General features: G+C 39.5%; 2 protein-coding genes across 3 annotated transcripts in view; one reads left to right on the top strand and one right to left on the bottom strand.

Annotated features, from left to right (window-relative positions):
• LOC115116666 (cGMP-inhibited 3',5'-cyclic phosphodiesterase 3B) overlaps positions 1 to 14,685 on the bottom strand; it is an 84,502-nt gene extending 69,817 nt beyond the window's left edge. For both annotated transcript variants that reach the window (XM_029645156.2, XM_029645155.2), the window contains exon 1: positions 13,560 to 14,685. In XM_029645156.2, coding sequence (XP_029501016.1) covers positions 13,560 to 14,450 — 891 coding nt within the window. In that variant the 5' untranslated portion in view covers positions 14,451 to 14,685. The remainder of the gene's footprint in view (positions 1 to 13,559) is intronic.
• Positions 14,686 to 15,663: 978 nt separating this feature from the next.
• Positions 15,664 to 20,182, top strand: LOC115116667 (proteasome subunit alpha type-1-like). Its single transcript, XM_029645157.2, has 10 exons — positions 15,664 to 15,766; positions 16,475 to 16,519; positions 16,608 to 16,709; positions 16,807 to 16,910; positions 17,014 to 17,102; positions 17,221 to 17,291; positions 17,375 to 17,504; positions 17,577 to 17,656; positions 19,636 to 19,740; positions 19,896 to 20,182. Exons 1-10 carry the CDS (start codon positions 15,764 to 15,766, stop codon positions 19,953 to 19,955), a joined length of 789 nt encoding a protein of 262 aa, XP_029501017.1. The 5' UTR covers positions 15,664 to 15,763; the 3' UTR covers positions 19,956 to 20,182.
• The last annotated feature ends 412 nt before the right edge of the window (positions 20,183 to 20,594 follow it).

The following is a 20,594-nucleotide window of genomic DNA, read 5'->3' on the forward strand; positions in this document are numbered from 1 at the left end:
AATCCGACCATGAAGGCCTGATTCTTGCAGTCTCCTCTGAAAAGTTGATATTAAGACGTGTCTGTTACTTGAACTCCATGAGGTGCAATCTGAGGTCCAGTTAATTGCCGATTTATGAGACTAGTATCTATAATGAATTTATCCTCTGCAGCAGAGGTAACTCTGGGTCTTCCTTTCCTGTGGCGGTCCTCATACGAGCCAGTTTAATCATAGCGCTTGATTATTTTTGTAACTGCACTTGAAAACTTTCAAAGTTCTTGAAATTATCCAGATTGCCTGGCCTTCATGTCTTAAAGTAATGGTGGACTGCCGTTTCTCTTTGCTTATTTGAGCTGTTCTTGCCATAATATTGACTTGGTCTTTCTTCTGTATACCAACCCTATCTTGTCACAACACAACTGATTGGCTCAAACGGATTAAGAACGAACGAAATTCCACCAATTAACAGCTAACAAGGCACACCTGTTAATTGAAATGCATTCCAGGTGACTACCTCATGAAGCTGGTTGAGAGAATGCCAAGAGTGTGCAAAGCTCTCGAGGGGTGCAGCTCAGTGCTAGAGGTGTCACTACAGACCCTGGTTTGATTTCAGGCTGAATCACAACCGGCCGTGATTGGGAGTCCCCATAGGGTGGCACACAATTGGCCCAGCATCGCCCGGGTTTGGCCGGGCTAGGCGGTCATTGTAAATAAGAATTTGTTCTTAACTGACTTGCCTAGTTAAATAAAGACTAAATCAATTGTTTTATATAAAAGGCACAGGGTGGCTACTTTGAAGAATCTCAAATATAACATATTTTTTTAGATTTGTTTAACACTTTTTCGGTTACAACATGATTCCATATGTGTTATTTGATAGTTTTGATGTCTTCACTATTATCTCTATTGTGTGGGAATACTTTTCCAAATAAAAAATTGCTGGTGTTTTTACAGTGTTTTATGTCCAACCATTAAAAAAGATGAGGAACCTTGCCATAGAGCATGATTTAGGTGAGATATTATTTTTATTAAATTGTGCCTGTCATTTCTTTAAATGCAGTTTACTTCTATTCTTAAAATGTGGCTGGCAGACATTGTGGGACAGAGGCAGAGAGAAAGCAGACTCAAAGGGCCTGACAGAGAGAGGGGTGTCAAGAGTAAGACAGCATGCAGAATAAAGAGTAGTGCTTTATAAGAGGGTCTTATGAGAGAGACACTGTGGGTCACATCCAGGCAAGGGGCCTGGGCTTCCTCAGTCAGGGGCCAGCGTTAACACTCCACCCCTCATTCCTCCATCTTTTATTATGGACCATATGAGGGTGAAGAAAAAGAGTGCGACAGCATTGCAATACATCTGGGGGTTACACACTTATACCAATGACTGACCTTTTAATAATGAGACAATTTATCAATTATTAAGGTCAAGATTATTTTTTAAAGTGTATTTCTACAAGTCTATCTTTGAAAAATTGATAGCTAGCAGATAGTGGAAAGGAGGATGATCGGTTCAGATATTAATATGAGTACTAAATTCTTCAATACCAACTAAGACTTTTTAATATCAGGTCGGCCCAGAATGTCTATATTAGCACATCCCTACTATAGCTAGACTGTTTGGGGGTCGTTTTCAGAATTTTAATTGGTGAGGAAAAGACTTCCCGTGGATCTCTGATATAAATTATTTTGGAAAAGGAACACACTGAGGACATTTGTGGGAAATCCTTTTTGCCTATCCCTAACCATACTTGGGGGCGAATTTATTCACTTTGTTCCGCTGAAGATTCATTTTTAATCATATGAACACCTTCGCTGAAACAAAAACAGAAATCCCTCCCATCCTGCTCCATAAATGATGAATCAGTAGTCTGGCCATCCCTTCATTAATACATTATGTTCACAGTGAGATCTCTAAAATGGCAGCAGCAGCATCCGTGTTGCGTAGGGCTTTCCCTCCCAGACCGCCTGACACATTGAAGGGTCTCACCAACAACAGACAGATGTGTTCACCCCACACAGAGGTCGTCAGCATACAGCTGCACTGCAGGACATACTGACCGGCAGGTCACATGAACACAGGGCCACGGCTTATTGTTTTGAAAACTTGGTGATCCATTAGTTTTCTAGTAAACACAAACGGCTATTTTGACACTTTCAGAGCCATGTAAATCAGACTATGGAAAGCAGCATAGGAATTAGAGGTTGACCGATTAAATCGGCATGGCCGAATAATTAGGGCCGATTTCAAGTTAACAAATCGGTAATCGTCATTTTTGGACGACGATTATGGCCGATTACATTGCACTCCACGAGGAGACTGCGTGGCAGGCTGACCACCTGTTACACAAGTGCAGCAAGGAGCCAAGGTAAGCTGCTAGCTAGCATTAAACTTACCTTGTAAAAAACAATCAATCTTAACATAATCACTAGTTAACTACACATGGTTGATGATATTACTAGTTTAACTAGCTTGTCCTGCATTGCCTGTTAAATTATCATCAGATCACAGCCTACTTCGCCAAACAGCTGATGATTTAACAAGCGCATTCGTGAAAAAAGCACAATCGTTGCACCAATGAACCTAACCACCAACATCAATGCCTTTCTTAAAATCAATACATAAGTATATATATTTAAACCTGCATATTTAGTTAAAAGAAATTCATGTTAGCAGGCAATATTAACTGGGTAAATTGTGTCACTCCTCTTGCGTTCTGTGCAAGCAGAGTCAGGGTATATGCAGCAGTTTGGGCCGCCTGGCTCGTTGCGAACTGTGTGAAGACCATTTCTTCCTAGCAAAGACCGTAAATAATTTAACAGAATTTTACATAATTATGACATAACATTGAAGGTTGTGCAATGTAACAGCAATATTTAGACTTAGGGTTGCCACCTGTTCGATAAAATACGTAACGGTTTCGTATTTCACAGAAAGAATAAAGGTTTTGTTTTCAAAATGATAGTTTCCAGATTTTACCATATTAATGACCGTAGGCTCGTATTTGTGTGTTTATTATGATGTTATAATTATGATTTGATATTTGATAGAGCAGTCGGACTGAGCGGTGGTAGGCAGCAGCAGGCTTGTAAGCATTCATTCAACCAGCACTTTCCTGCATTTGCCAGCAGCTCTTCGCAATTCTTGAAGCACAGCGCTGTTTATGACTTCAAGCCTATAAACTCCCGAGATTAGGCTGGCAATACTAGTGCCTATAAGAACATCCAGTCGTCAAAGGTATATGAAATACAAATGGTATAGAGAGAAATAGTCCTATAATAACTACAACCTAAAACTTCTTAAAAGGAACCACCAGCTTTCATATGTTCTGAGCAAGGAACTTAAATGTCAGCTTTTTTACATGGCACATACTTCCTTCTCCAACACTGTTTTTGCATTATTTAAAACGAATTGAACATGTTTCATTATTTATTTGTGACTAAATAGATTTTATTAATGCATTTTATTAAGTTAAAATAAAAAAGTGTTCATTCAGTATTGTTGTAATTGGCATTATTACAAATATATATATATAAAGTAATATATATTTAAATATATATATATATATTTTGTATTTATTCATTTTTAGAAATCGGCCAATTAATCAGTATCAGATTTTTTGGTCCTCCAAGTCGGTATTGGCGTTGAAAAATCATATTCGGTCGACCTCTAATAGGAATCCTGCTCCATTCATTGACAGGTTTTTGTAACTTGTTCTAAACCTTGCTGTGTTAATGTCAGTCAGAAAAAAAATTCAACAACTGCTTAACTGAAAAGTTTCTGTTTGAGATAAAGACCAGATTTTCTACATAAAATAGTAAAGTACATGAGAATATATATACATTGTTTCCAAAGCTAAAGTACATGATGAGAATAATAACACACAGAAATACTATAATGTTATAATTAAGTCTATGATTTGATATTTGATAGAGCAGTCTGACTGAGCGGTGGTAGGCAGCAGCAGGCTTGTAAGCATTCATTCAACCAGCACTTTCCTGCATTTTGCCAGCAGCTCTTCCCTGTGCTTCAAGCATTGAGCTGTTTATGACTTCAAGCCTATCAACTCCTGAGATTAGGCTGGTGTAACCGATATGAAATGGCTAGCTAGTTAGCGGGGTGCGTGCTAATAGCGTTTCAAACGTCACTCGCTCTGAGACTTGGAGTAGTTGTTCCCCTTGCTCTGCAAGGGCCGCAGATTTTGAGGAGCGATGGGTAACGATGCTTCGAGGGTGGCTGTTGTCGATGTGTTTCTGGTTCGAGCCCAGGTAGGGGCGAGGAGAGGGATGGAAGCTATACTGTTACACTGGCAATACTATAAGAACCTCCAATAGTCAAAGGTATACGAAATACAAATGGTATAGAGAGAAATAGTCCTATATATACTATATTAACTACAACCTAAAACCTCTTACCTTGGAATATTGAAGTCTCATGTTAAAAGGAACCACCAGCTTTCATATGTTCTCATGTTCTGAGCAAGGAACTTAAATGTTAGCTTTTTTACATGGCACATATTGCACTTTTACTTTCTTCTCCAACACTTTATTTTTGCATTATTTAAACCAAATTGAACATGTTTGATTATTTGAGGCTAAATGTATTTTTATTGATGTATTATATTAAGTTAAAATAAGTGTTCATTCAGTATTGTTGTAATTGTCATTATTACAAATAAATAAAAATTGTCCGATTAATCGGTATCGGCTTTTTTTGGTCCTCCAATAATCGGTATCGGCGTTGAAAAATCATAATCGGTCGACCTCTACTTTAAACATCTAAGAATCCATTTGGAGAGACGATAGGACTGAATGAGCAGTAGGGAGGTGATTGAGGGCGTTGTTGGAGCCCATGCCGCCATGTCCTTTTCAGAGAGCAAAAGCAGTCATGCGCTGAGAAGCCAAACACCTGCGATAACAGGCCCTCAGCAAGCGTCAACGCCCGCCCACCACACCGACCCACTTGCCTCCAGCTGCACAATGCCAAACCCACAGACAAACTTCCTTATGAGTTCAAGATAAACCGATAAAACCACAACTGCCCATAGACTCACACCAGGAGAGACAGAACATACAGCTCAGTTACTTTGTGTGTGTGTGTGTGTGTAAGACACAAGTTCTTTAAGTCACTCATTAACCTTGGATCACTTTCTCTTTAAATACTTTATATTTGTCCTCATAATTAGCCTACCAATATACCAAAGTGTAGTGATGTGTCACAGGATGTCAGCACACTACACAGGATGTCCAACCTGCCCCTTTGCAGGAATGACACACGTCAAACAATAGACAAAATAAATCTGATTTTGTCATGATAGTCCAAACACCACCCAAAGAATGAAAAACGGTCTGGTACCAAATCATGGATTTCTTTTTCCCAAAAGACATGCAACGACTTTGATTTATGCATAGACAAAGTGACTGTTTTTCATTTGTCTGAACTCTTTAGGAAGTGTGGGGCCAACATGTCTGTTCCATGAAAACATTGCTACAAATGTAGGACTGTTTTATTCTGTGAGAAATGTGACCTATACAGGTAAAAGCACTGTATGGTCTTTCTACCGTTCTCATGTGTGCAGTATTTTACCATTATTCTATCACTGAAAAAAAGAACATGATAACAACAGTGTAATACCGCAGGAATAATACTAGCCTATATAATACTGCCTAATCATGTAGGCTGTCCATCTTACTACAGAAATCAAGCCTTTAATACAATTACAAGTTCAAAACCTGACTCACTGTGTGAACTCAATTGTTTAATTGTTCTATTGATAATATGGAATACTGGCATATTATACTATAGGAATATTGGCACGTTATACTATAGGAATACTGGCACGTTATACCATAGGAGCACAGGACCATGCGTTGAAAATACGTTTGTCAATCTCCTGTTTTCTGTAAACAAAATTGCATTTCAGGTAGAGGAGGTTCCATCACTGGGGACAGGAATGTACACCTGTTTTACTGTAGGCCCTTGTTCACAGTTTCAGGTTAGGTTTTGCTTTCTTTTGAGTTTGTGCAACGCAAACTAATAATTCAATGTCAAACAGACGATGCACAAGATGTCAAACAGATTTCAAGCAGCACTAGACGCACCTTCTGGTCCATGCCACTGTAGTTGGGTTTAAAGACGTAGTAGGCTGCGCTGATGACGAGCACATAGCCATTACACTGTGGGAAGGAAGGCTGTGACTCACAGGCAGGGGCCAGGGAGAGGGCCTGTTAGCTGGGCTCATCAGGTGGAGAAGCCACGAGGCCAGACATGACGTGAGACTGCACAACAATGAGATATTCCCACAAAACTGCAATGACCAATTATCACTATAGTTGGCTAGTCCATCAGTTTAGGAACCACAACGGGGTCTGTTGGCTACCAACTGGCTAAAACACTTCAAAAGTGCAAGCGTAATGTATGAAAACTACGTTTCCAAAGAGAATCAGGAAGTGCAGGAGAGGCTGAGGTGTTGTACTAGCTAGGTCATAAGATCACAGGACAGAGTGTGGCGCCTTTATCTCAACCAAGTAAGACGCTCATAAGCTTAATGTTGCTCTCCATTCACAACACGTTCACAGCCATTTGCTAGTCAGCAAAGAATACAGATTCAATGTTTTCATTTCACCTTTAGTTAACCAGGTAGCCAAGTTGAGAACAAGTTCAATGTACCTTCCTCAGTAACATCCCCTGAAAGTATGACAATTGTACTATCTATATGAGGGAGGGTACTATTACAAGATAATGAGCAACAGTGTCTGTCCGACATACAACGCAAGCAAAGATGCCCAAAGTTATTTTTTAAATAGTTTGGAATAGGCCCACTGCTGATGGCAATGTCGTGTGCAAAGCACTTTTACACTGTTTACCTGAACTCTTCATAAACGATCCCTACCTTCCCACAGACATCGTAAAAAGAAGGCTACTGCCACTGCGTGTATTATGTTCTAGGCCTATTTGTGCTCTGCGAGGATTGTTTTGCGGACAGATGTCACCCTTAAAGTCAAACTGCAATAAATTTCAAAGAATGTCAAGTAATCTTGAAAACAACACAATAAATAAGATAACACACTGATGATTATGTAGTGATTTGATCTGATTTGAAATGTAAGACGTTTGTCCAACTGTGTGTCCAACACTTAAGAGCCAAACTAGTCGACATCCTGGACTTCTTTTGCCTGGCTGTTTTGGCTGTACTATTCATTGCTTTTTAGCATGAACTATCAAGCTGAAATCCAAACTTCAGTATCTTTATGAAAAACATGACTGATGTGCCAATGTAAACCAAACTTTAAAAATGTAAGGTATCAGAGTCCAAAATAAGAAATACTGTATCAGTGCTTATGGCCTATCACTGATCATTCATCACTGGGACACTAAGTCTTACGCTCAGAACGTCTAACCTAATACCAGAGGTTTCAGAATGACATTTTACAAAGTGAGGTGATAGACATGCAAATGAGATGTAAAACTTTCTCTTCTCTGCATTATGGTCCTCCTTAGTCATGCCTTTGTTGACCTATACAATTCATAATGAAGTAGACCTATATCATAGGTATTTGAACTGTATTAGTAGGTGTACAAAGGAGTGTCAAGCACAGTATGAAGGCTTACATACAAAAATAGTATGGTGTAACTTTGTGTTCCACATTTAAAAAACAGCAGAGCGAAATGTAGCAGCAGGGCTCTACAGTGCGACCATTTTACTTTTAAATAAAATATTTTGCTGTGCTACCATGAATTTTAATTTAGGAGCATCTGTGCACCCCCTCCCCCCCAAAAAAATAAATAAATAATAATCACCCAGATGATAATTGTTGCAATGACTACTTCACTATACCGCAGCCCGTGGAGAATACACTGAGCACAGATTCATGACCGTCATGCTTGCACAATTAATAAAGAACCTGGCTTGTTACCTCAAATATTTTTAATTGTACTCCTAAATTTCTGTGTGCTCCTACATTTTTCAACTTAGACACACACATGCTCCTTGTAAAAAAAAAAAAAAGTCAGAGTCCTGAGAAGAATGTGATAGTGCTCCATAATAAGGCCTACATACAGTTGAAGTCGGAAGTTTACATACACTTAGGTTGGAGTCATTAAAACTAGTTTTTCAACCACTCCACAAATGCCTTTTTAACAAACTATAGTTTTGGCAAGTCGGTTAGTTTTTTTAGTTCATTTTATTTTTACAGGGACAGTGCACATTAATCAACGTTTCAGTAAAAGTGCCGGTTTTAGCCAGCCGGCTAATTTTCAACCGCAGTCCCTGGGCAGGTTATTAAAAACAATTACAATATAGACTATAGCACCATAGAACAAGCAAGACATAGCAACATAGGACAAGCAAGACATAGCATACAGACAGAGCAACATAGAACAAAAAGCAGCAAGACAAAATTCATAAAAGCAACAAAGTGTTTCCACACCTCACAAGCTAGACAACAGACAACATGGAAAGCGGCAACACACAGCTAGGGACCATGTTCACAAATCTGATTGACCTTCAGCCAGGTCTTCAAGCATTTTGTGAAAGTGTGATATGTGGTGCAGTTATGTGTGTCTGATGGCAGTGTATTCCAGACATGGGAAGCTCTCACAGAGAATGCAGATTTACTAAAGGTGCTTTTCCTTAGGGAACTATACAGTCACCTCTCATGGCAGACCTTGTGGATCTGCTGCCATATGTCTGGGTTTTCTGTTTAACAAAAATATTGAGTGGAGGGGGAGCCAGGCCATTAAGGATCTTGAATACAAGACATGCGTCGGTGTATTGCACAATATTTTCCCAACTCAAGAGCTCATGCTTTCTAAGGATGTGACAATGATGATGGCTATTGGGCTTCCTATCAAGCACTTTGAGAGCCTGTTTGTAGACAGACTGAATAGGTTTTAATGTTGTACAGCAAGCTTGGGCCCAACTAGTCAAGCAGTATGTTAAGTGGGGGAGTATCATAGATTTGAAGTACAGTTTTGCTACCTCTGTAGTCAAACAATTTCGTATAAATCGGAAATTAGCTAGATTGAATTTAGTTATTTGAATTACCTTTTTCACATGCTTTTTAAAAGAGAGGTTGGAATCAAGTATGATGCCAAGGTACTTAAAATCGGATACCACCTGGAGCTTCTCCCCTGACACATAGACATCTGGCTCAGTAGCATCTGTTGCCCTCTTTGTGAAGAACATGCAAACAGTTTTTTTCACATTGAGATGCAAACACGAGTCACTGAGCCACTTTGTAACCTGGACCATTACAGTAGTGAGTTCTTGTGCAGCTTGTTGTTTGCTCTTTGCATGCACATATATCACTGTATCATCTGCATACATTTGAACTTCAGAACTTTGAACTTTATGACGTCTACTTTGTGCTTGACACAAGTAATATTTCCATCAATTGTTTACAGACAAGACTATTTCACTTATAATTCACTGTATCACAATTCCAGTGGGTCAGAAGTTTACATACACTAAGTTGACTGTGCCTTTAAACAGCTTGGAAATTCCAGAACTTGATGTCATGGCTTTAGAAGCTTCTGATAGGCTAATTGACATCATTTGAGTCAATTGGAGGTTTACCTGTGGCTGTATTTCAAGGCCTACCTTCAAACTCACTGCCTCTTTGCTTGATATCATGGGAAAATCAAAAGAAATCAGCAAAGACCTCAGAAAAAGAATTGTAGACCTCCACAAGTCTGGTTCATCCTTGGGAGCAATTTCCAAACGCCTGAAGGTACCACGTTCATCTGTACAAACAATAGTACGCAAGTATAAACACCATAGGACCACGCAGCCGTCATACCGCTCAGGAAGGAGACGCGTTCGGTCTCCTCGATATGAACGTTCTTTGGTGCGAAAAGTGCAAATCAATCCCAGAACAGCAAAGGACCTTGTGAAGATGCTGGAGGAAACAGGTACAAAAGTATCTATATCCACAGTATAACTCGTTCTATATCGACATAACCTGAAAGCCCGCTCAGCAAGGAAGAAGCCACTGCTCCAAAACCACCATAAAAAAGCCAGACTACGGTTTGCAACTGCACAAAGATTTGACTTTTTGGAGAAATGTTCTCTGGTCTGATGAAACAAAAACAGAACGGTTTGGCCATATTGACCATCCTTATGTTTGGAGGAAAAAGGGGGAGGCTTGCAAGCCGAAGAACAGCATCCCAACCGTGAAGTACGGGGGTGGCAGCATCATGTTGTGGGGTGCTTTGCTGCAGGAGGGACTGGTGCACTTCACAAAATAGATGACATCATGAGAAAGGAAAATTACGTGGATATATTGAAGCAACATATCAAGACATCAGTCAGGAAGTTAAAGCTTGGTCGCAAATGGGTCTTCCAAATGGACAATGACCCCAAGCATACTTCCAAAGTTGTGGCAAAATGGCTTAAGGTCAACAAAGTCAAGCTATTGGAGTGGCCATCACAACACCCTGACCTCAATCACATAAAACATGTTATGGGCAGAACTGAAAAAGCATGTGCGAGCAAGGAGGCCTACAAACCTGACGCAGTTACACCAGCTCTGACAGGAGGAATGGGCCAAAATGCACCCAACTTTTTGTGGGAAGCTTGTGGAAGGCTACCTGAAACGTTTGACCCAAGTTAAACAATTTAAAGGCAACGCTACCAAATACTAATTGAGTGTATGTAAACTTCTGACCCACTGGGAATGTGATGAAAGCAATAAAAGCTGAACTAAATCATTCTCTACTATTATTCTGACATTTCACATTCTTAAAATAAAGTGGTGATCCTAACTGACCTAAGACAGGGAATTTTTACTAGGATTAAATGTCAAGAATTGTGAAAAACTGAGTTTAAATGTAGTTGGCTAAGGTGTATGTAAACTTCCGACTTTAACTGTAGTTATCATGTGAGAGTTCCAGCAAGAGACTGGCCTATTAAAACAGAGTTGTCTTTCAAAGACTAAATTATTTTGATTTCAGCTGCACCTGGTCTCATATCAAAAGGTGTTGGTGTTGATACGTGTCTGGCAGCTAACACTGAACATTTGTTGTGTGGAAACTAGAAACATTTAACAAACAAGGACTAAATGCATCACTGTCTGGCAACAAATGGATCTAATGCAGAACAGGACACACAGCATACCATCATGTCAATACCAACAGAGCTTCTGGACAAAAGCAAGGATTGTGTCTAAACTTTGTATGCAAACCCAAATGTGGTTGACCACTGATCGTATATGGTGATGTTGTTCATTTGTGGAAAATATTATATAAATTGTGTATTTTTCCACATTGTGTCTTGCAACATTGACAATCTCTTTTAAGGTAAAAATCATATTTTTTTTCCCAAGTTGACATGAGTTAGTCTTTTCCACATTCCACACAGCATGTCATAAGCATCATGTGCTGACCCCCAAAAATATAAATGATTTTACTATACGTTTTCTGATGAATCAATGACCAACAAATCATGTAATGTCATGATACATGAGGTGCCATTTAATGTGTGACCAAACAAGTCCAGTAATCTATGCATGTGTGGATGACAAGTATGATCTATGGTTAGTATTACGTTTGAGTTCGTCCTTTCAGTTCCCAATTAAATGTGTCTGCTAAAACCATATTTGAGCTAGGCTTAATTACTATTAGTCTACACTACATCATGACAAAGTGTCACATTCAGGACTTGACTGTGGACACTGAACCTGACGTGCACATCACACTCTTAACGTCCTTGCCTGCGATATTAAAATATGGTCCTTCAGCTAGGACAGTAGCCAGTTTTGGGTGATGCTGGCACTCTTGTCCTCTCTTGTTAAGTCAATACAGTTGGACAACAGGCAGTGACATCTTTATTTCACTGATCAATACTGGTCTACACCAATGCCCCTCACTGCCTGACAACATTAACGCTAGACCAGACCTGTATGGTAGTATCCAGACTTGAGTCTGCAATCTATTCCTGACAACATCCACTGCAGGACAATGAGTCAAATGAACAAAGAACAAATTCAATGTTGTGTTGTATGAGTGAAGTGTGCTATTACAACACCGTAATAAAACATCCTTTATGCAGCTTATGTGTCTTATCTTTTCATAATAATCTCCATCTTTAAGGTCGTCCAGTTTACAACAAAGGCTATTGCTGAAACAATATTTGGCAGGTCACTTTTATAAAACGTCACAGGTTCAGACTGAATCAGAGAGGCAAAACTACATTCGGATAAATCAAACTGATAATGAACAATATGATAGGCTAATCTAATATGGTCAGAGAGGGCAGAGCACATACTAAAATGTCAGCTGAACATATTGCCCTCGTTGGATTTGAAAACTCTTACTGTTAATGTGTGACATTACGCCTAAATATTTCACAAATAAACTAGAATCAGCTACCATCACTGATAATAAAATGAAGGCAGACTGCAATCCATAAAGTTTCTACACACAAATAGCCTGTTATTATAAATCTTTAAAAGGAATTACATTCCTTTAGGGTTTTAAAATATGGAACATAATTTGATGTTGACGCCTGAGGTCTATTTACTGTCAGAGTGAAGGGCACTGTCCTTCCAAAAACAGCTTCTTTCTGATACACAATTGGTTCTTGAGCTTAGATATTGAAAATGTAAGCAAGCTAGCAATATTTCACATCCCTGAATGTTATGATTGGGCATGCATAAGAAAGTAATATGTTGTCAAGTCATCAAGTTTTCATAAAATCAAGGGGCATTTAAAAAAAAAAAATTGTCACCTATAACATTTTACAGACAGAACCTTTAAAAAGGGCTTGCCTTGCTCAGCTGGGTCAGTGATATTGTTTGTTTCCAATCTACTGTAAGTGTGAACAGGATGTTTGACTATTGGGGGGTCTTGGATGAATATCTTCCATCTTGAACAATTGGGGACTGAATATCCTCCGTGGTCACAATACATTGCCTGGAATACAGTGAGTGTTGAAGCCAAATAAATACACTTGATGTTACTCCCACTTTCCATTGCAGTGGCCTCACACCATATCCTAACTACAGTGAAATAATAACCTCATAGAGAACTTCAGAGATTAGTGAACATGTAGCACTAACCACTTGTTTTCTAAGCCAATATGAAAATTACACTTATGGAGTGAATTACTAAATAATGATCATTGCATTGATTACTCTACCATAAGTGATCACGCTTTAACTTGGACTTAACTTGTTTGACAGGTTTTCCTGTCATCAACACAACACTCAACAAACAAGAATAGAATGTCTGAATAAAAGTCACTTAAGTAAATTAACTTTCTGGTGCATGTGGCTGCATGTTTTAGTCATATGGGTTTAATTATTGCAGGACAATCAGAATAGTTTATTTCAAGAGACGATTATTTGGTGTGAGTAGAGGTGAATGACCTGGATGGTGAATAGTTCAGCAGTGTAGGGGTGATTGTATGTCTGGACTACTGTAGGCCTATGCATTCTGGATATGGGGTTTAATTGCCTCCTTGCTGGAGACCACAGGTTCAAGGTTGTGTACTCTTGCGCACGTGTGCTCACTCTGAGCAGTCAGTGATACTTTTTGCACAAATTAATGAAGGCAATGATGAACTTTATGCCAGCCCATGACCTACCTGTTCTCTGGATATGCACGGTAATGAAGGTCTGCGAGGCATTTTACAGCTGCCATAATAGCTGGTCGACGTTTCCCCCAAAGAAACACAACTGGATCTTCTCCTGGGTCTGATCACAGGGACTTTCTCCTCGTTGCTGGAGATCCTATTCGGCGTTTCCCTCGACGGGTAATAATGGTCAAAACAGAGGGACAAGAGCGAGCCTGAGACACCCGCCAAACACGCAAACACGGGTCTCAGGAGTGCAGGCAGACAGCTCAGACTGGTGAAAGACACCAACCACACAACACTGGCAAACACCAGGATCAGAACACTGTGTTTGAGTTTCAAAGTGGGGATCAGTGTTAGGAGACCCACACAGCCCAACACGAATAACAACCTGCCAAACATTTGCATCTGGTGTTGGTCCTCTCCCCACTGCAAAAACCGCAAAACTAAAAAATCCCCTAAGTAACATGATGCTGGCAGTGACACAAGCCAACATGTATTACTTTCCCTCTTTTTCCTCCTTAAATAAAAGGTCAAAAAGAAGAATGCACAGCCTATGCTAAAGAGAGGGCTGATGGACTGAGAGAAGCCCGACAGAAAAGTCCGCAAATCCCAAAAGCTGAAGTCACTTTGTAAGCTCCTGGAAATAAGCAACGAAACTGCAAAAATTGCGAATGCACCCAGGTATAGGCCAGAAATTCGAAATATTTTTGAATTCAGAATGTCCTCATTGCAAAACCTACAGACGTTAAACAAAAATCCCCTTTGATGGTCTTGTTTTAAAGGGGTGACGCAGCTCTTCACATAGCCGTTCCTGAAGCTCTCTGTGCTGTTTGCATTGGCAACCCCATCGTGGTGCCTGATTTTACTGTGCAAAACCTCTCCTTCCTCGCGAACAGCCATGTTTTCAACTGTAGCTCCTTGGATTCCTTCAAAAGTTTCCTTCTCCCAATATTCTCGACGTATTAAGACTCAACTACATGACGGCAAACGCACTCCATGGTCACTCAAACGTGCTCAAGCATTTTGACTAAAAGAAAGAGAAGGTGAAATGTTGTTGTTTTTAGATAAAAGGGACTCCGTGTCGCCGCCTAGATGTGACAATCCGCTACAAAAACTACAGATCTACACAGGCACGCGCTCTGCAGCACTGGAACAAACCGTGCACTCTCATGGTCGGTCAGAAAACGGAAGAAGAGTGCTGCTATATAAAATCTAAGGCTGGCGGAGTTAATCAGCTCGAGTTAACTTTTTGTAATTTTAGTGCACGCGTTTTTTAAATCACAATTAATTGCATTGTCTGAACGCGTTCAAAATACACTGAAAACCTAAAAAAAAAAAAGATAATATGTACAGCTTAAAACAACCACACAACGTCAACATGTTGACAGTGAGGTTAAAGAAAGTGTGCATTTATCAATTTACCTGAGTTTGCTTGCGTTACTTTGGACAAAATCCAAACGTCAAATGATCTTGCCTTCAAACAGATATGAAACTTGATCTGTTTCTTTATGATTGATAAAGTACATTTTGGCCAACAATAAGGCCCATTATTTGAAGGTTTAGCCATTATTATTAGTGGTAGTAGAAGTAGTAGTAATAATAGTAGTAGTTATTTTCTAGTGTAATTACACAGCCAGGCTATTGTACCCCTATCTAGGCCTAATTACTCTGGCAGGCCTGTGATATTGAAAGATTTCCAAATATGTTAAACTAACGAAATTTACCACTTCATTTTTGAAAAAATGCTTAATCTTAGAATACCTATTTTGTATGTGTTCTAATGGGACTTTGTAAATGAAAGCAATGTTCCTCCAAGGAATCGCATATTTTGAGCACTACATATATCAGAGAAGATGGAACTCTATTTGGATATATCATAGAAAGCAAGTGATATTTATGTAAGAATAAGGAACGCACCTTCAAAATCGATATTTTCAGGGGGAAATAGTTATTTCGACGAGATTGTAGATTATGTTTAACATTAGGTGTATTGAGTAATTGCACGTTTTTACTTTGTGTGTTGTGGGGGTTAATGATTTCTTCAGCAGTGTCTGGTGAATAATTTCACATCACATCTGGCAGAGAGAAAAATACAGAACGCGGTTCCCCCTCTCTATGATCTACTTGTTTCCCTTTGCGCAGACATCAATAGGAAAAGTAATCAAGCACTCATTGGTTATCTGAGGCTCTTGTTGGTGGAAAGCTCTATCATCATGGTAAGCTTGGAATAAATAATATAATATGTACGATATATAAAAAATGAATGCAAACATATTAAGTAAATGCACCAGAAATCTCTGTTATCTGTAGTTGGATGGAAAGGCTACCTAGCTAACTAGTTAGCTATCCAGCAATGAGTAAGCATTTAGTTAAGTTTACTAGCCACGCTACTGTACCGGTAAAAAAAGGGTAATGAAATAGAAAGCTAGCTAAGACAACAACAAATGCTATGGCTGCATCCCTAATCTGTGACTATCCCATATTTTGGGTAGAATATGATAGGAGTAACTAACTTCTTGCTTAATGTTATTGGACATAGCTACAATTTGAATCAATGGTAGTAGCTAGCTAGCTAATGTTATCTATTCAGCTAACGTTAGCGAGCTTAGCTACTTCTTCACAACTTGAAGTCAAGCTTCACTGTGTGAAGACCAACCTGTGTTGCTAGCTAGTTAAATCAGCGCTGTTTTAGCTGAGTCATTGCCTTGTTAAAGACACTTAAGAAGTAACTGTTACCATTCAAAAGTGGGCTTTGGGCAGCCAACATAAATATAAACAATGTAGCAATAATGGATTCCATGATAACATTTTCACATGCAAATGGAACTTGATTTCTATTATGGAATCAATTATGACATATTGTACTATGACGACAGCAACATGTAGGTTTCTAGATTGTGGACTAATCTTTGTATTTTTCTTAGTTCCGCAACCAGTATGACAATGATGTCACCGTTTGGAGTCCACAGGTAAGTCTGCAAATATAGGTAACATAACAGTTAGCAATTTCAGCTGCAATATTTGTGACTCATAACAGGTCACTGTTTTGTGTTTCAGGGGCGTATTCATCAGATTGAATATGCTATGGAAGCAGTGAAACAAGGATCTGCCACAGTGGGTCTGAAATCTCGCAGTCATGCTGTGCTTGTGGCTCTGAAGGTACAATTTACATTGATTTTGCATTCAAGGACATGATTATATGAAAAGTAGTGTAAATGTTGTCTATTTATAATCCTAATTTTGTGTTCTTGTCCAGAGAGCTCAGTCCGAGTTGGCTGCCCATCAGAAGAAAATTCTACATGTCGACAGCCATATTGGCATCTCCATTGCTGGCCTCACTGCTGATGCAAGGCTACTCTGGTAAGAGGATCTGTTGTGCGTGGTTTTTCATATTCTTGAAGAGAATTAGACAGTGTTCTTCTGACTGAGGTTAACACTTCTCTCTACCATCATACTCCTTCAGCAACTTTATGCGTCAGGAGTGCCTGGACTCCAGGTTTGTGTTTGATCGGCCTCTCCCTGTGTCCCGCTTGGTCACACTAATTGGAAGCAGTATCCTTTTACCACAAATTTAGTTTTTATGATGGTTAACATGAATTGTCTATATTGGTCATTTTAAACGTTTTTACACCGTTGCAACTAAGACAATCCACCTTGACCTAGCACTCAGAAACCCAGATCCCTACACAGAGATATGGAAGAAGGCCTTATGGTGTGGGTTTACTCATCGCAGGATATGATGTAAGATGTGTTTTGGTTGGTTTGTCCCTTTATAAATATTAGTGGAATAGTATGTCATATCTAATATTGTTTGTCTCTTCTAGGATATGGGGCCACACATTTTCCAGACCTGCCCCTCTGCCAACTACTTTGATTGCAAGGCCATGTCCATAGGGGCCCGCTCCCAGTCTGCACGTACCTACCTGGAAAGACATATGGACACTTTTCTCGACTGTGAGTATTTTAAGCCTTTTCTTCTCTGCTTCTGATGTAAGCACGTTGTAAAACTTTCATTCTGTCTTGTAGGTGAACTGAATGACCTGGTTCAACATGGCCTCCGGGGACTGAGAGAAACTCTACCTGCAGAACAAGATCTTACCACAAAGGTAAACCTTAAGCTTACTGCAAGCTCTATGGAGATGCAAGATTCAGAGCGTAGCGCAATGTTGGAATGTCGTTTTTTGTCACAAAAGGGGCTGCTTCTTGTAATACCATCCGGCATTCAACATGCTTTTCTACTACCTGAAAATTGAGATGCGCCGTATCATTCTTTCCACAGCCGTGGGGGCAGTGTTGTCACTTGGTTCCATCGATCCGATCTATAGGTTATTAATCAAGTAGCCTAATTTCCATTGATAACCAAACAACAAGAATCCACCCAAAAGATAGTTATAACTTCTAAACAAAATATCAGGCTAGTGTGAAATGGTAGAACCTGCTATAGCCAACTAGCTAGCCATGTTATTTTTTCTCTGATATGGGAATTAATACACAAGCAGCATATCAAACTGGGATAATGTTTTGGGCTACACTTAGTGATGTTACGTTTGATGCCTGAGCTCTGAGGCATGTGTCAAAATCTCTAAGAAGTGTACTTTGAAGCAGTGTGCCAATGCCTGTATCACTTTATCAGAATAACGTTATTAATGACGTCCGAAGCTTCATTTCGTCGAACAACCACCTGATTGGTTTGGTAGAAGACAAAAAGGCTATGCTGAGCACACGCTAATTTGGCTGCTCTAAATTATTTTGAACAGTAGGCGTACACTGTGTGAATTAAAGACTTGAGTAATGAACCTATTTGACACAATTGTCTTGAAAACCTCAGCTTCAGGAAGCTTTGTTCCCCCATCTGTAGTTAAACCTGCAAGTATACAAATATTTGCCAGTGCATATGTTTAAATGATACATCTGATTATTTCACATGGAGATATATGTGAGATGTTAAAAAGGCTAGCTAGCTTCCTATTTTTAAAGCCAGCTAGCCAGGCTGCAACTAATAAAAATAAATAACATTACAAAACTTTGCTATCGCCCCCTTGTGAGTCACTAAACCTCTACCTACATGTAAATGTTTCCTCAATTACCTCAACTAACTCTGTACCGGTACACCCTGCAACTCAAATCAAAGTTTATTTGTCACGTGCGCCGAGTACAACACCTTACAGTGAAATGCTTACTTACAGGCTCTAACCAATAGTGCAAAAAAGGTATTAGGTGAACAATGGGTAAGTAAAGAAATAAAACAACAGTAAAAAGACAGGCTATATACAGTAGCGAGGCTATAAAAGTAGCGAGGCTACATACAGACACCGGTTAGTCAGGCTGATTGAGGTAGTATGTAGATATAGTTAAAGTGACTATGCATGTATGATGAACAGAGAGCAGCAGTAGCATAAAAGAGGGGTTGGCGGGTGGCGGGACACAATGCAGATAGCCCGGTTAGCCAATGTGCGGGAGCACTGGTTGTTCGGCCCAATTGAGGTGGTGTGTACATGAATGTATGGTTAAAATGACTATGCATATATGCTATGCATGCAGCCTCGCTACTGTTTTTTTTTATTGTTGGTCTTAAATGGTTATTTTTCTATTATTTTCTTTTTTACTTCAGTTTATTTTAGTAAATACTTTCTTAACACCTATTTTTCTTAACTGCATTGTTGGCTAATGGCTTGTAAGTAAGCATTTCACTAAGGTCTAAACCTGTTCTATTTGGTGCGTGTGACAAATACATTTTGATTTGAATGGGAGTGGGACCAGCAAGGATATCATGTTACCAAAACATATCCCCTGCTCCAACAATCCCACTGCACCCACGTGCACGTAGATCAACGGAGTGAAGCTTGTAGTAACCTTAAGACTTTTCCATCAGGCTACTGTCCAATTATCTACTCCTCACCCTGAAGTGGGCTCTCATTCGCTCCCCATGATAGGATGGACTGGTATACCTACTATTATGTGAAAACACCTAGCCATTCTTACACTAATTCAATGTTTTTAAATTCATGAGGGGTTCAGAGAGAAGGGTAGGGGATCAGAACACAACTTAAATCACAGATTGACAACTTACTGTCTGCCCTTTTAGAATGTGTCCGTAGGGATTGTTGGCAAGGACATGGAGTTCACCATCTACGATGATGGCGATGTGGCATCATTCCTTGAAGGCCTTGAGGAGAGGCCACAGAGAAGGGTAAAAAACTGTGGCAAATTTTGAATACAAATATTTTCTCAGAGGAAACTTGTCAAGAGGAACGGTTATTGCCTTAACTGAATAATGTACCGTCAATAATCTTATTATCTCCATACCTGACAATGCACATGCCTTGTCCTCTTGTTGTGCTGCAGGTTGCCCAGCCAGACGACGAGGTGGTAGCAGAGAAGCCAGAAGAGCCCATGGAGCTCTGAGATTGAAGTGTGTCCCAGACAGTGTGAAGATGACAAAGCTCTTATCCCTGATTCTTTCAGTCATTGGATGGCATCCTGTCCACAACCAATATTCCACCCACACTCACTTGTAACTGTATCAACATGGAGAACAATTACCATTATGTTCAAGTCGACTATCTATGATTTTTGTTAGCCATTCAATGTTTGCATTCATTTTTTTGTCATTAAATACAACTTTTTCTGAACTTGTCTGGTTTGTTAAAATAAATGTAAATGTGATGTTATATTTTCTCATTACTGCATTGTCATTCTATGTTCTTATGTGGCCACTCGGTGGATGTTTTCAAAGAGAAGGTAGGAACTGAAGTGGGTTTATTTATACCTAAGCACCAACTGAACTTTGAACAAAAAAAAAGAAGAAAAACAGATGTTCAAACATCATGACTAACCCGGGATTACTATGGACTTTATTGAATCATAATCACTGGTAACGCAACCTACTTACAACCCCAACTGAAATGGTAGCCTTATATAATGTGGCTTGGTCAACCCTCTGGATTGGGCCATACCAAGTGATGGGGGATAAACAAAATCTACAATTCAATATTTCATAAAGAGCAAATGTATGTTACTTGCAGGAAAAATATGTAAAGCATC

Source organism: Oncorhynchus nerka, linkage group LG28, assembly GCF_034236695.1.
Source record: "Oncorhynchus nerka isolate Pitt River linkage group LG28, Oner_Uvic_2.0, whole genome shotgun sequence".
NCBI classification, from domain to species: Eukaryota; Metazoa; Chordata; class Actinopteri; order Salmoniformes; family Salmonidae; genus Oncorhynchus; species Oncorhynchus nerka.

What these genes read in the sequence shown, in the direction of transcription:
- LOC115116667 (XM_029645157.2), top strand. An exon ending in GCTGATGCAAGGCTACTCTG is followed by an intron (nt 16,911 to 17,013) that starts GTAAGAGGATCT and finishes ATACTCCTTCAG; the next exon opens with CAACTTTATGCGTCAGGAGT. An exon ending in AGGAGAGGCCACAGAGAAGG is followed by an intron (nt 19,741 to 19,895) that starts GTAAAAAACTGT and finishes GTTGTGCTGCAG; the next exon opens with GTTGCCCAGCCAGACGACGA.